The sequence below is a fragment of the Pseudorasbora parva genome, chromosome 10 (assembly GCF_024679245.1).
Source record: "Pseudorasbora parva isolate DD20220531a chromosome 10, ASM2467924v1, whole genome shotgun sequence".
Taxonomy (NCBI): domain Eukaryota; kingdom Metazoa; phylum Chordata; class Actinopteri; order Cypriniformes; family Gobionidae; genus Pseudorasbora; species Pseudorasbora parva.
In genome coordinates, this window is record NC_090181.1 from 43,386,781 (window position 1) to 43,401,059 (window position 14,279).

At 39.4% G+C, this 14,279-nt stretch overlaps 1 protein-coding gene across 6 annotated transcripts in view; it reads right to left on the reverse strand.

The window, feature by feature from the left end:
- myt1lb (myelin transcription factor 1-like, b) overlaps positions 1-14,279 on the reverse strand; it is a 214,197-nt gene that overhangs the window by 53,783 nt on the left and 146,135 nt on the right. For all 6 annotated transcript variants that reach the window (XM_067456212.1, XM_067456211.1, XM_067456214.1 and 3 more), the window contains 2 exons: positions 10,308-10,442; positions 3,855-3,945 (listed from right to left, as the gene is read on the reverse strand). In XM_067456212.1, the coding sequence (XP_067312313.1) occupies positions 3,855-3,945; positions 10,308-10,442 (226 nt within the window). The remainder of the gene's footprint in view (positions 1-3,854; positions 3,946-10,307; positions 10,443-14,279) is intronic.

Consider the following 14,279-nt stretch of genomic DNA (forward strand, 5'->3'; position numbering starts at 1 on the left):
ATTCTGTACCGGTGATCCGTTGCAACCGGTTGATCTGACTCGAGAACCGCTGTATCTGTGTGTGTGTGTGTGTGTGTGTGTGCTGAGCACAGGGTGCTGAGCTGCGAACTGCTGCAAGCTGAATAGTCTATATCAAACCTGTTTTGATGTATTTTAAAATCTGTATCGACTTAGAAATTAAATAAGATAAAAGCTGTTCCTGAAAATATCATGCATTATTGATAAAACAAATAAATGTTTAATTTGACCGTTTTACAATCCATTGTTTCCAAAACTTTAAAATAATACAGTGACAGCTTTGTTATGATGTTTCCAAACGTGATTAGTTTTAAATACACTTAACCTGCATTTCGTTCCTCTGAACAAATAACACGCATGCGCAGCTCATCGGCTCATCGGTTCGCAGTATCGAACGCGACAGAAACGGTTTTTGATTCTGTACTGCTGATCCGAGGATCCGACAACCGGTAGGTTCGGTTACACGCGCATGCTCAGTATCAGCTGCTCATGAGTTCATCAGATCTCTCAGCAAAACATGTCACACTTCAACTAACGATTGGAGTTACAGCATCTACTTCAAGATATTCGTTTTATTTCTAGTTTGAGAGACTGTCACTGATGGCAGAAAGTTAATAACTACAGTAACTTGTGGGATCAGCCCTGATTTGAGACGTGAACCGTTTAGAACGATTCAGTTCGATTTGGTGAACTGGTTCGACCGGTTCACTATAAAGATCCGGTTAAAAAGAACGATTCGTTCGAGAACCGGACATCACTAGCTTAAATTAAAACAAGAAAAAAATGCTTGCCAATGGGGTCAAAAAAGTGAACTTAATTCAAAGGAAAAACTTCCTCCTTTAGGCATTTACACACTCTTCAAAGAACACACAAAAAACTGCACTATTGACTTTTGACCATTATTTTTTAGTTTTTGCATTTGTGCTTAGTTCCTCAAAATAGCAACGCTCCAACAATGCATCTGAACACACCTGTTTTTTCAGACAAGCACACCTATGGGTGAACAGATGGTGCCAGTGCATTTGCTATTTAAACAACATGGCGTGGGATGTAAAAATGATAACTCTGTCGGGCTGAGAATAGCAAAAAACACTTGCGTTGCCCCTGACATCACACTGCGGTGGGTTTATGATAGGGCCTATTATAGGATATTTTGCATCACAAGTAAATATATCTTGATTAAGGCATGTTTAGATATTTGTCAAGGAAAACAAGATAAAAATGGTTAGAAAGAAATAGAAAATTACAATAAAAATGTAACCTCAGAGAAATACAATGTTCCTCTGAAAAAGAAATATGGTGTATGATCAAGTTTTCACTGATTACCAGAGAATTTGGTTATATGAAATTTAAGGTTATACGAAATTAAAATGAAAAATTATATGAAAAATAATTCTACAGGGTAGGCAGTGTCATAAAAAAGGCTTCTAAAGGTTTGTGTGTGTGTGTGTGTGTGTGTGATCCATGACATGAACTGCATGCAAGCTTCCAGGTTTGCATTGGGCCGTAGGAAATGTAATTTCACTCTTGCAAGTCTAAGCTCAGAATGTGTGTGTGTGTGTGTGTGTGTGTGTGTGTGTGTGTGTGTGTGTGTGTGTGTGTGTGTGTGTGTGTGTGTGTGTGTGTGTGTGTGTGTGTGTGTGTGTGTGTGTGTGTGTGTGTGTGTGTGTGTGTGTGTGTGTGTGAGCCGTCTGGAGCGGGCCGTCTCCCCCGGCGAGGTGTCAGTGAGGTGCTAATGGCTGACGCTCCCTACAGCAGCTGCTGAGAGCATTACTGCACAAACCATTTCATCAGCTCACTACAATACACTCGCAGAGCCTTCTGGCTTTGTGCACAATGTGCATTTCTAGTCTATATATATATATGAGGTTAGTAACTGATGTAATCTGGATTACATAATCAGATTCCAAAAAAATTAATTCTTGTAATTAGATTATATTATGCTCATAATCAGATTAGTTACTTTTTATTTAATACATGATGACATATTATTCACACAGTAAATTACAGGCATAATATTATGACCACCTTCCTAATATTGTGCTGGTCCCCCTTTTGCTGCCAAAACAGCCCTGACCCGTCAAGGCATGGACTTCACTTGACCCCTGAAGGTGTGCTGTGGTATCTGACACCAAGATGTTTGCCACAGATCCTTTAAAGCTTGGAACATACTCTACAAGAACAAAGAAATGTGTTCGTTTTCTTGAGGTGGTAAGAACAAGAACAAAGTTTGTTCTGGCAGTACATTCATACTTCACGAGAAAAGCAGGTGCCGATCATCTGCGTTTCTCCGCATTAACCACGGCCACTTTAAATGTCTGACCAATCACACAATAGTTCTCGGACACCCGCAAGAAAAAAGTTCTGCTCAGGCGATGTGTCGAGAACAAGATGCGAGAACAACACAACGTCATTTTGTTCTCGCAGCCCTAGGAGCGAGAACTTTTTTCTCTGTTCTTACGGAGTATGTTGCAGCCTTTAGTCCTACATGTTGTGAGGTGGGGCCTCCATGGATCGGACTTGTTTGTTCAGCTCATCCCACAGATGCTCGATTGGGTTGAGATCTGGGGAATTTGGAGGCCAAGTCAACACCTCAGACTCGTTGTTGTGCTCCTCAAACCATCCCTGAAGCATTTGTGCTTTGAGTCAGGAGCATTATCCTGCTGGAAGAGCCACAGCCAACAGGGAATACCGTTTCCATGAAAGGCTGAACATGGTCTCAGCAATGTTTAGGTAGGTGGTACGTGTCAAAGTAACATCCACATGGATGGAGGACCCAAGGTTTCCCAGCAGAACATTGCCCAAAGCATCACACTGCCTCCGCCGGCTCGCCTTCTTCTCATAGTGCATCCTGGGGCCATGTGTTCCCCAGGTAAGAGACACACACCCGACTATCCACGTGATGTAAAAGAAAACGTGATTCATCAGACCAGACCACCTTCTTCCATTGCTCTGTTGTCCAGTTCTGATCCTCACGTGCCACTGTTGGTGCTTTCGGCGGGGTCAGCGGTCAGCATGGGCACCCTGACTGGTCATATGCATCAAACTGAGATGCTCTGTGTATTCTGACACCTTTCTATCAGAACCTGCATTAACTTCTGGAGCAATCTGAGCTCCAGTAGCTCATCTGTTTGATCGGTCCACACGGGCCAGCCTTCGCTCCCCACGTGCATCAATGAGCCATGATAAAGAGATAATCATTGTTATTCACTTCACCTGTCATAAGGTTATGCCTGATCTGTGTGTATATATATATATATATATATATATATATATATATATATATATATATATATATATATATATATATATATATATATATATATATATATATATATATAATGCTTTAAGATGTATAATTTTTTTATTTTTATGGTGGAATTAAGTAATATTCTTTCTTGTATGTCAATGTCGGACAAAATAATCCTATTCGTGTCTAAGGGAATCAAAAAGTAGTTCGATTTGATTACCTAAAATGTGTAATCTACCAGATCATGCACTACATCAATTTCCATGATCTAATTTGTAATCAGTAACAGACTGCAATTTTAGTTTTCAGGACGTCAATCTACCAGTGGCTTAGAATAGAAAGTAGTTTCACATAAAAATGACATATTTTACATTTAATATCTAAGAACTGTGACTTTGAATCTGGAAGTATTACATTAGAAACTAATGTTTGTACCACCATAAATCAAAGGTACAACTGAGATATTGTATGAGAGAAAAAGGTAAAAGTAGGCAACGCTGTGATTTTAGAAATGTAGCCCTGCAGAATAAAGATGATTATAATGAGCATATGAGCGGTTCTCTCATCCAGACGGAGAGGAACTCACCTCCTGTGAGAGTTCCTGTTGCTGTTGACGTGACCCCGGCCCGTGCAGCCAGGCGTAGGGCACTTAAGAACATTTTCATACATTGCAAGAACTTGACAGCAGGCGAGAGAAATAGGGTGAAAGATTAGGAGTTAGAGGCCCACAGTTAGTCATCTGCATTAGTGTGAAACACTCTTCATTATCACCAGCACACTCAGAACGAGAGACATCAAACAGCGGCATGCAAATGGAAGAACACTGGCATGCACATGCACCATGCAGCGTGAGTCATGGTACAAATCACACGAGGATTCTATTCTATTCTATTCTATTCTATTCTATTCTATTCTATTCTATTCTATTCTATTCTATTCTATTCTATTCTATTCTATTCTATTCTATTCTATTCTATGTTACACTAAGCTACTCTACGCTAGTCTATGCTACACTACTCAATTCTTGTCCCTGTTTTTAATCAGATTCCCTTCTGCTTGCTTAAAGGCCCACTGAAGTGCTTTGGAACGCGCCGCATTATTCAATGTGTTGACGTAATTTCCCCTGAAATGGCTTCAGCTGTTAGCAGCTCCTCCCCTTTTTGAAACATTATATTTTTCGTTAATATACAGTTTGACTAGAGCGCAAGAGCGGACATTTCTCTGTTTGGTAAAGCCAGTTTCCTCTAACACTGTTCATCATTATTAAATGCAGCATTCTGTGCAGAATTCAAATGGGTCGATATGTTTGTTGTCAGCGCCGACTCGCGCAAATGATCCGCGCTGCGCTCTCGTGTCTGTAGTCTAAATTTAGACCAGAGCCGTTGGGGTGTGTGCGCTGCTGCGGTGTGTGAAACTAACGGGAAAAAAGACTTCATTCGCCTCAAATGAAAGCATATTTACACTGAATCGTTTCCTATCACATATATAGTGTGCTATGTGCCTTTCACCGTGTAGAAAGTAGTAAATGTGTGTTAACAACTGACCGATTTCAACCGCAGCTTCAGCAGTGTAGGGGGCGGGCTTTAGATTCTACACTCTAAAAAATGCTGGGTTAAAAACAACTCAAGTTGGGTTGAAAATGCACTAACCCAACAATTGGGTTGTTTTAACCCAGCAATTGGGTTGTCTTAAGCAACATTTAACCCAACCACTGGGTTAAAACAACTCAACCGTTGGGTAAAATTAACCCAATTGTTAGGTTAGTGCATTTTCAACCCAACTTGGGTTGTTTTTAACCCAGCATTTTTTAGAGTGTAGAGAGCATTTTGATTGGACAGAAGATTTGAGAAAGTGAAGTCTGCGATGATGTCACCAAAATCTGAGATTCGTTTTGAAGGAAGTGAGAGACTGTAAGTTTTGAATGCTTATATCTCCTTAATGCACATTTTGTCATAGTTTTGGAACATACCAGCTTATTCATAACTTTAAGGCTAACACAGTCATACTAAAAGCTAAAAAACTTAAATTTTGATTTCAGTGGACCTTTAGGGACATTGTAAGTAAAAAAATCCAGTATCCAGTATAACAAGTCAGTGCGGTCAGTTGTGAGTGATACAGACAGACGGTTTTACAGAGAGCTCTAACCCGACTACATTCTCATCACTAGCTGAAGCCCCAACATGTCCTCCAACCAATACGCCTATATAGGTCCTTGAAATAAAGATCTTAGGTCCTAAATGGAAATATGACAACTGGTGGTAAAAAGTCCAGACATTGCATTAAAATGAACACGCATTTTGATTTGTAACGACAGTCATACGTCAGTTCATGATGTCAGACGTAACGCGAGACTGTCATTATTTTTAGGCATGACTTTAAAACGTAAATATAGGTCGTAATAAGGTGCTTGAAAAACGACCTATAGAGTCATATTTTTTTGGAGGACAGGTTGTGAAGCCCTCAGCTAACGTTAGCTCATGCATCCAGTCATTGGCTGTGAGGTGTTGCTGCTCTTGATTGTTTCAGCTCTGCATTAGTCTTTCATTTGCATTAGACACATGTCAGCAATCAGTGAAATCACTGCCCAAACGCTGCCTCTCGCTCTGATCCCAGACTCTATTATTCATCTGTACGTCTTTGTCTTCTGTGTCCATGACCGACAGCGATTAGATTACTGTTCATTAGGACGCTGGAGTGGGGAGCAGAGAGCGTGGGCCGCGGCGAGCAGACCGGCACTCTTCCGGTGCTCATCTTCATCATTATCAGCTCCTTAATCCCTCACCCTCATCTTCAACGGACTCTGACATGTTCATTACTGAGCAGCAGGCAGGATCCGCTCACCTCCACCGACTGAGACGCATGTCTTTGTGTGTCTGAACGCAAGTAAAGCTTCATTTAATTATGCCCTTTTACAAAATTTTGATTTGGGGCTGTATTAAATAGGTTTTCATGCTTGATAAAAAAAATTAAAAAAGAAAAAGAAAAAAAATCCCCATCTCAATCGCTTTTACTAAAAGTCTAAAAGTTTACTAAAAGCGTTTATACTTCCCACTCTCCAATGCGTCACGCCCATCAGAACCAGTGAGGGAGGGACTCAAAACCAGTGTAGAAAATAGCCTATGGGCCCTATTTTAACGATCTGAAACGCAAGTGTCAAAGCACGAAGCACAAGTAACTTTGTGGGCGGGTCTCGGCGCTGTTGCTATTTTCCCAGCGGGATAAATGGCTCTTGCGCCCGGCGCAAATCTAAAATGGGTTGGTCTGAAGTAGCTTCATTATTCATAGGTGTGGTTTGGGCGTAACGTGAATAAACCAATCAGAGCGCCATCCAACATTCCCTTTAAAAGCAGGTGCGCAAGTTCCATTATGGATTGCTATTATTATGGCGTATTTACCAGGCGCACGCCAGGAGCGGTTCACAGCCGAGGAGACTGATGTTCTTGTAAGAGCAGTGAAAGACAGAGAAGTTGTGTTGTATGGGGATGGGAGAAACCCACCCAAAATAGCGTCGGTTAAACAGTTTTTTCAGTTTTTCAGTCGATTTTTTTCCCCTGGTTCTTGACGGACAAACCAATTTGTCAGATGTCCTTATATACATATATGTCTTGCCACTATTGGGCAAACAGGTCTGATCCTTAATTACTACAATTAGCCTGAATAATTTGTAAGGTAGATTTATGCCTATTTTTTCACATCTTCGTGGCTAGGGATGGGTACCGAAAACCGGTATTAAACGGGCCCCGGGGGTGAATTTTGAAAGACCGTTGTATCGATAAGCTCGGACGTTATCGGTTCTTCTGTCGGTACTTTTGAAAATATACGTGACGAGAGAGAGAGAGAGAGAGAGAGAGAGAGAGAGAGAGAGAGAGAGAGAGAGAGAGAGAGAGAGAGAGAGAGAGAGAGCAAACGACAGCCGAGGACAGAACAAAACAGTCAAACATAGCTGGTTACACTTTAGATCTGTGATAGTCTGATTTTATTTTAGATTTTGTCTTCCAAAGATTAAAATAATAATATTTATGTCTAGCGCAACTTAATTCCCTTTGCAGCAGTAGCCTACGCTGTCATTTCTCCAAACTCAAACCTAATGACAGAATCAGCACGATCAGTGATTGTTGTAAAATACAGTCTAACCACTGTTGGTAAATTGTGGGACGCGTTTAATAATAAAAAGAGCGATTAAAAGCACAAAAATATGCGCATGAGGTTGTTCCCAAGTCGGCGCGCGCTCTGAAACAGCCGCAACGAGACGAGCAAATTACACTTTCGGTTTCACACTCGCGTCTAAACGATCAGATGTACACACACATCTATGTCAAAATGACCGACTTGGAGAGTCTCTTAAACACAGTTTGTGTCTAAAATGGACGTAGTTATTATGGATATAGTCGAGAGAAAATGTAGTGCATCTGCCTATTATCAGTCGCCTATAGAGCTTCACATCTGTCTTAAAGAGGCAGCGGTGTAAATAAACATGCTGATGAATTACTGCGAATGCAAATGCAAAGAGAAAATCACTCACAGCTCTTGAATGAATATCCAGCTTTAATAAGCATTATTTTGGCTATTTATGATAAACTATGCAGTGTTATTTTACTAGAATTCCTTCTGAAATGAAAGCACTAGGCCTATATAATGTGTATCTTTGTTAATTGTGTGTGTGTGTGTGTGTGTGTGTGTGTGTATATATATATATATATATATATATATATATATATATATATATATATATATATATATATATATATATATATATATATCAAAAAGTACCGATAAGAATACCGTTAAAGTACCGGACCGATAAGCAGTATCGGTAAGAGTAGTAATACCATTAAAATCTTAACGATACCCATCCCTATTCGTGGCACACCACAATGATTTCCGTCATCTCGTGTTAATATTTTTTTAGTGTAACAATTTATGATTTGCAAAAATAACTGTTGCATCTGTGTAGATTACATGAGCAAAGTGTATGCGCGTTGTGCCCGCTATACATTATGGTCAAGCATGCGCCCTTAAAATAGCATAATGAACAACGCGCAACGCGCCACTGTCTTTAGACCAGGTTTTTTCTGGTCAGTGGCGCAACTGTTTAATGGAACAGCAGAATAGCACCAGGGATTGTTTGCGCCGGAACACGCCTCCTTTTTTGCGCTGAACCGCCCAGGGAGCGCAAGTTCATTCACTAGTTTAGCGACGTGCTTCTGTGGAGGGAAAAGCGCGCTTTGCGCGGGTGCAAAATAGGAATGACACATGCGTCGGTGTACAAAGTCAATTGCGCTGGGTGCAAGATAAGGCCCTATTACTTATTAGTTATGATGTTTTTGAATGTAAAAACCACACAAACGTCATTAGTTGACCTCAGACAACAGTATAAAAAAATACAGCTTCCAGTGTTGGCTGGAGATAACAACAGCTACTAAGTGACCCAGCTTAACAAACAGTATTTCTGTAAGTGTGTGTCATACATGTCATGTGACGGTCATCTAAAAACGCCTCTGCTTTGCCACCCCAGTGCCAGCTCTTGCCATCTGGACACTTTTAAAACCAAATCTTTTTGTTAACTAATTTCAGTCTGTAGTCAAAGCCGTCAGTTTGATTGCCATCTGGTTCATTTGTGAATAATAAAAAAACACATATTTAATGCATTTTAATGAATCACGTAAAAGATGTATTAACGGGAGGTTTGCTCAAGGTGAATGAGAGGAAATCTCGCTCATTCTTCCTGTCTGTAACTCTTTCATCAGATTATAATTATTACAGTTTATTCAAGTGTATTTAATTGAGCATCTAAAACAAAATGAGAAATCTAACCAACTTATTAAACTGGCCTCCATTAAGATAGCGTCGCAATTACCAACAGAAACAATAAACGCATTCATGCATGTCTGGGATATTGTGTCGGCGGCTCCTCTACGGCGGGACTTTACATTGCCAGAGGTTTCCTTCAACAATAGCAACATTCATAGAAGTATACATAGTGTAAGATCTTCTTGCAAATCATTTCAAGAAAACGTCAAATAAATTATGAAAAACTTAATACAAAATCCTTTCAGAACATTCAGGTGTAAATATGTCCAAAGATATAATTCAATTACTGATTTTGAATTTCATTATTACTCAAAATAATAACTGCATGCTATGAATAATTCTATTTAATAATTAGTAAGTATTTAATTCATCATTTATAAAACATTAAGAGACATTAATAAGCAGCTATAAATGCTTTATTATTGGTTTATAAGCATATCTATGTGTTTAAAAACTGTATTTTCATACTTCATTAATGATCAGTTTATTATTTCTGAATTAATCATGAATTACAGTAGGAATACATGTCAATAAAGCATTTATTAACATTGAGTAACTATTACTATTTGTCTGAATAATAAGATGTATAATGTACATTTAAATAGTTAATTATTAATTTGCTTAGACTTTGGTTTTTATGAACCACTGACAACTCCTAAACGACTGGTTTGTAAATAATGTAAAACTTCATTTAGAAATGATAAACTGATCATCTCCCTTTTAGACACGTTAGCAACCGGCTTTTTCAAGACAAATAAGCTTTAAAAAAAATCACACAGTAGTCTTTCTGATATTTTATGTTGTAGAGTAAAACGTGAGGATATCTTGAGCTTGTGTCTGCCACCTTATTTCCAGCTTTTAACCAAAAACTTCACTAACTTAACTAAAATCTCGTTTCTGTGTTTTGGCCCACAAAACACATCATCGCTGCAGCACTCTGTTGACAACAAATTTGGCCAAATTCTATAGAAATACTTCCTTAAAATACAAAAAAAAAAAAAAAAAAAAAAAAGTTACAACAGTTGAAAAGGTATTGCATAGGAACGAGCAGATGCTTTTAGTGTGGATGGGGACGGCATGCAGAATGAACTGAAGTCAAACATACAGACACACAACCCATGATTATGACCTCTTTTCGTTCATGCCCGCGTGAAAAATGGCAAGTGTTTAAAAGAAGAAGCAAGCAAATGTGGCACTGAAGTTTAGAAAGAGTGTGTAGTGTGCTCACTTTCTGGTGGGACTCTGTCTTTATGCGGGCATCCAGAGAGGCTGCGGTGGTGCGGGTACAGACCCGTCACATGACCTGTGCCATCACAGCCAGGCGTTGGACAGCGGCTTTCTTTTTTCCCCGACCGTGAAGAATCTAAATACACACACACACAGACACAGACAAAAGTTCTGATAAAGTATGGTCCAATAATTGCTTTCTTAGACAGAAAGATACCCGACATGAAAAACAGCCAACCGCAGGTGATTTTGCAATAGTTTATGGTAAGTAACTTTGAAATCAATGATATCACACAATGGTTGACCGCATAGAAAAAAAAAAAAAAACATTCGACATTTTTTTAACAATACCGCAAATGTATAGTATTACACATACAGATATACATAGATGTATTTAGATCTGAGCATCCAAAAATACCACTCTTTTTAATATATTTTTGATTACACTTACATTTACATTTATGCATTTAGCAGAGGCTTTTATCCAAAGCGACTTACAACTCAGGAGTACAGGAAGCGATCCGTCAAGAAGAGGCAATGAAATGCAAAAAGTGGCCTAAATACCAAGATTTGTATACTGCTCAGAGTAGCAAAAACCAGAAAAGGGAAGAAGTAAAGAGAAATAGAGGGATTTTTATTTATTTATTTTTTTATGTAAGATTAAGTGCTCATGGAAGAGATGAGTTTTTACCTGTCTTTTGAATGAAGCGAGCGATTCTGTCGTGCGTATGGAGGATGGAAGATCGTTCCACCAACCAGGAACAATGAAAGAAAAAGTCCTGTAGAGGGATTTCATGCCTCTCTGTGATGGTACCACAAGCCTTCACTCATTCGCGGAGCGAAGGCTTCTGCTGGGGGTGTAGACTCATAGGAGTGAGTCAAAGTATGCGGCTGCTGCGCTTGTGGAAGATCCATAAGCAAGAGTCAGAGCTTTGAATTTGATCCGGCCAGCGAGTGGCAGCCAATGCAGATAGAGATGAAGAGAGGTGTGACATGAGCCATTTTGGGCTCATTGAATACAAGACGTGCCGCAGTGTTCTGGATCATTTGCAGCGGTTTGATTGCACAAGATGGAAGTCCAGCCAGAAGCACATTGCACTTTATTTCACAGTGTCATTGTTACAGTGTACATGTATGGTAGGTTTATGGTAGAAGTAGGGTTTAGTTTAGGGTTAGTTGCATGAAATTATGCATAATTTATCGTTATTACTGTGGTAACTACATGTAATGTGTAACACTGACAATAGCCACGTTTACATGCACACTTTTTTGTCATTCCGACTAAAATAATTCCTATTGAAAGATTTAGTGGACTTTACATGAGAGGATGTCTAAACCGATCTGGGCTTTACATGTGCTGACTTTCAGTCGCAATCATCACAGAGCAGTTTGTCTGCCGCATCTGAAATGTCGACGCTGTCCTCTCCAGCAGCTGAATGTGTTCACAGATGCCATAGCAACTCTCAACGGCCACCAGGACTTATACAGTTTTATAACAGCTATTTATTTGTTGTAAAGTGTAATCATCTCAGAAAAAAAAAAATTATTCTGTCGGGCGCAGTTGAAGTAAAAACTGCCTGGGACAAACGCTGTCAAGATGAGGGTGTAGCCAGGCTATGTCTGTGTCATTATGCCAACATTATCTTCATAACTTCTTACGAAATAGAAAGTTTACCCTTCAGAAAAATGTACTTTCCTCTCAGCGTTATAGCCTGTGTGTGAGTGCGGCGCACGGTCAGTGGTGAAGGCGCGCTGTGTATCACGTCATAAGGACGTACACTGAAAAGTAATCAGGTCAGGTCGTTTACATTTTTCGTTTGATCGGTTCATGAAAAGGTTTATCCCACCCCTCTCAAACCTATTACAATTTCATTCGGTTTGGGCATTTTTATTTCAACTGAGGTGTTTATATGGAGCAGTGCTCCATGTAAACTTACCTACTGTAAAATAAAGGGTTACCTTTTGCATACATTTTAATATACACTACTGTTCAAAAGTTTGGGGCCAGTAATATATATATATATATATATATATATATATATATATATATATATATATATATATATATATATATATATATATATATATATATATATATATATATATATATATATATATATATATACACACACACACACAGACACACACTGTGTAAATAAGTGCAACAGAGCAGTGCAAGAATTTGGCCATTTCTAATTATGGGCGAGGGGCTTGCCCCACTCAATGTCTATGATGGTTACGGCCCATACACATAGAAAAAGGCTGTTTTAAATTCTAATAATATTTCACAATATTACTGTATTTACTGTATATTTGATCAATTAAATGCAGCCTTGGCGAGCAGAAGAGCCTTCTTTCAAAAATGAATGGCTGACCCCAAAGTTGTAAACAGTACTGTACTGCAACCTTTTGTCCTTGTAAAGTGTCTCAGTATTTTCTGCTTTGGACAGGCAGTGAGTATCCTGCACCTAGATCTGCATCTCTTCCTGACAGCTGTCCAGGGATACTGGCTGTGTTTCAAATAGAGAGAGCACAGGAAAGTGAGTGGGTGAGCGAGTATGCTACAGGTACCACTGATTAAAATTTTAGGGATGGAGTAACCTAGTAACAGGCATCATGTTGCCTTCTGTATCAAAGTAAGCTTAAAACAGACAGGAATAGCATGAGAGCATGTGAAAGATGTGGGCTCAGATTTGGTGAGACTGAAAATAGACTGCAGTGCTACTCAGATTTTTGGAATATGTGCTTGAAACAACATCTACTAAAGTACCTAATCTGGGTGAATATCAATTTGTTCAGGCCATACAGTATATCAGCTCAAAACCAAGTGAATAAGTAATTCTGTTTAGCATAAATAATTTTTTTTCCATGTTTTTATATTCACATTTTCACCCAAATTCTCAAAAAAAATAATAACAATAATTTATTTATTTATTTATTTATTTATTTATTTATTTATTTATTTATTTATTTATTTATTTATTTATTTATTTTTTTGGACATTCATTTGAATTATTGCACTTCCATCATTACGTTCTCACTTCATTAGTTATTCTAAATCTAAATGATCTTTCCTTCATTCTAGTAGCCTACCACTCCCACCCCATCCAGCCCCACATAGAGCACCATCGGTCTACATGAAAAACTCCCTGATGTACATCCACAAATATCATCAAGACAAAAACAAAAAAATATCCATACATGAATTCAAAAGATGTTTACTTTTACTGCTGGTGATGGCTAATGATTTTAAAGCCCGACACACGCTTCTAAAAGGTAGGCTGATGCATGTGAGAGAAAGCGGGAGAAGTTATGTGTCTCACCTTACTGTGTGCATAATATTTATATATTCCAGCTAGCATTTGGACATTCATTGTGTTGTGGTGATTTCGTTGTGTTGTGCCGATTCCGTTGTGTGGTGGCGATTTCGTTGTGTTGTGGCGATTCCATTGTGTTGTGCCGATTCCGTTGTGTTGTGGCGATTTCGTTGTGTTGTGGCGATTTCGTTGTGTTGTGGCGATTTCGCTGTGTTGTGGCGATTCCGTTGTGTTGTGGCGATTCCGTTGTGTTGTGCCGATTCCGTTGTGTTGTGGCGATTTTGTTGTGTTGTGGCGATTTCGTTGTGTTGTGGCGATTCCGCTGTGTTGTGGCGATTTCGTTGTGTTGTGGCGATTCCGTTGTGTTGTGGCGATTCCGTTGTGTTGTGGCGATTTCGTTGTGTTGTGCCGATTCCGTTGTGTTGTGGCGATTCCGTTGTGTGGTGGCGATTTCGTTGTGTTGTGGCGATTTCGTTGTGTTGTGCCGATTCCGTAGTGTTGTGCCGATTCCGTTGTGTTGTGGCGATTTCGTTGTGTTGTGGCGATTCCGTTGTGTTGTGCCGATTCCGTTGTGTTGTGGCGATTCCGTTGTGTTGTGCCGATTCCGTTGTGTTGTGGCGATTCCGTTGTGTTGTGGCGATTTCGTTGTGTTGTGC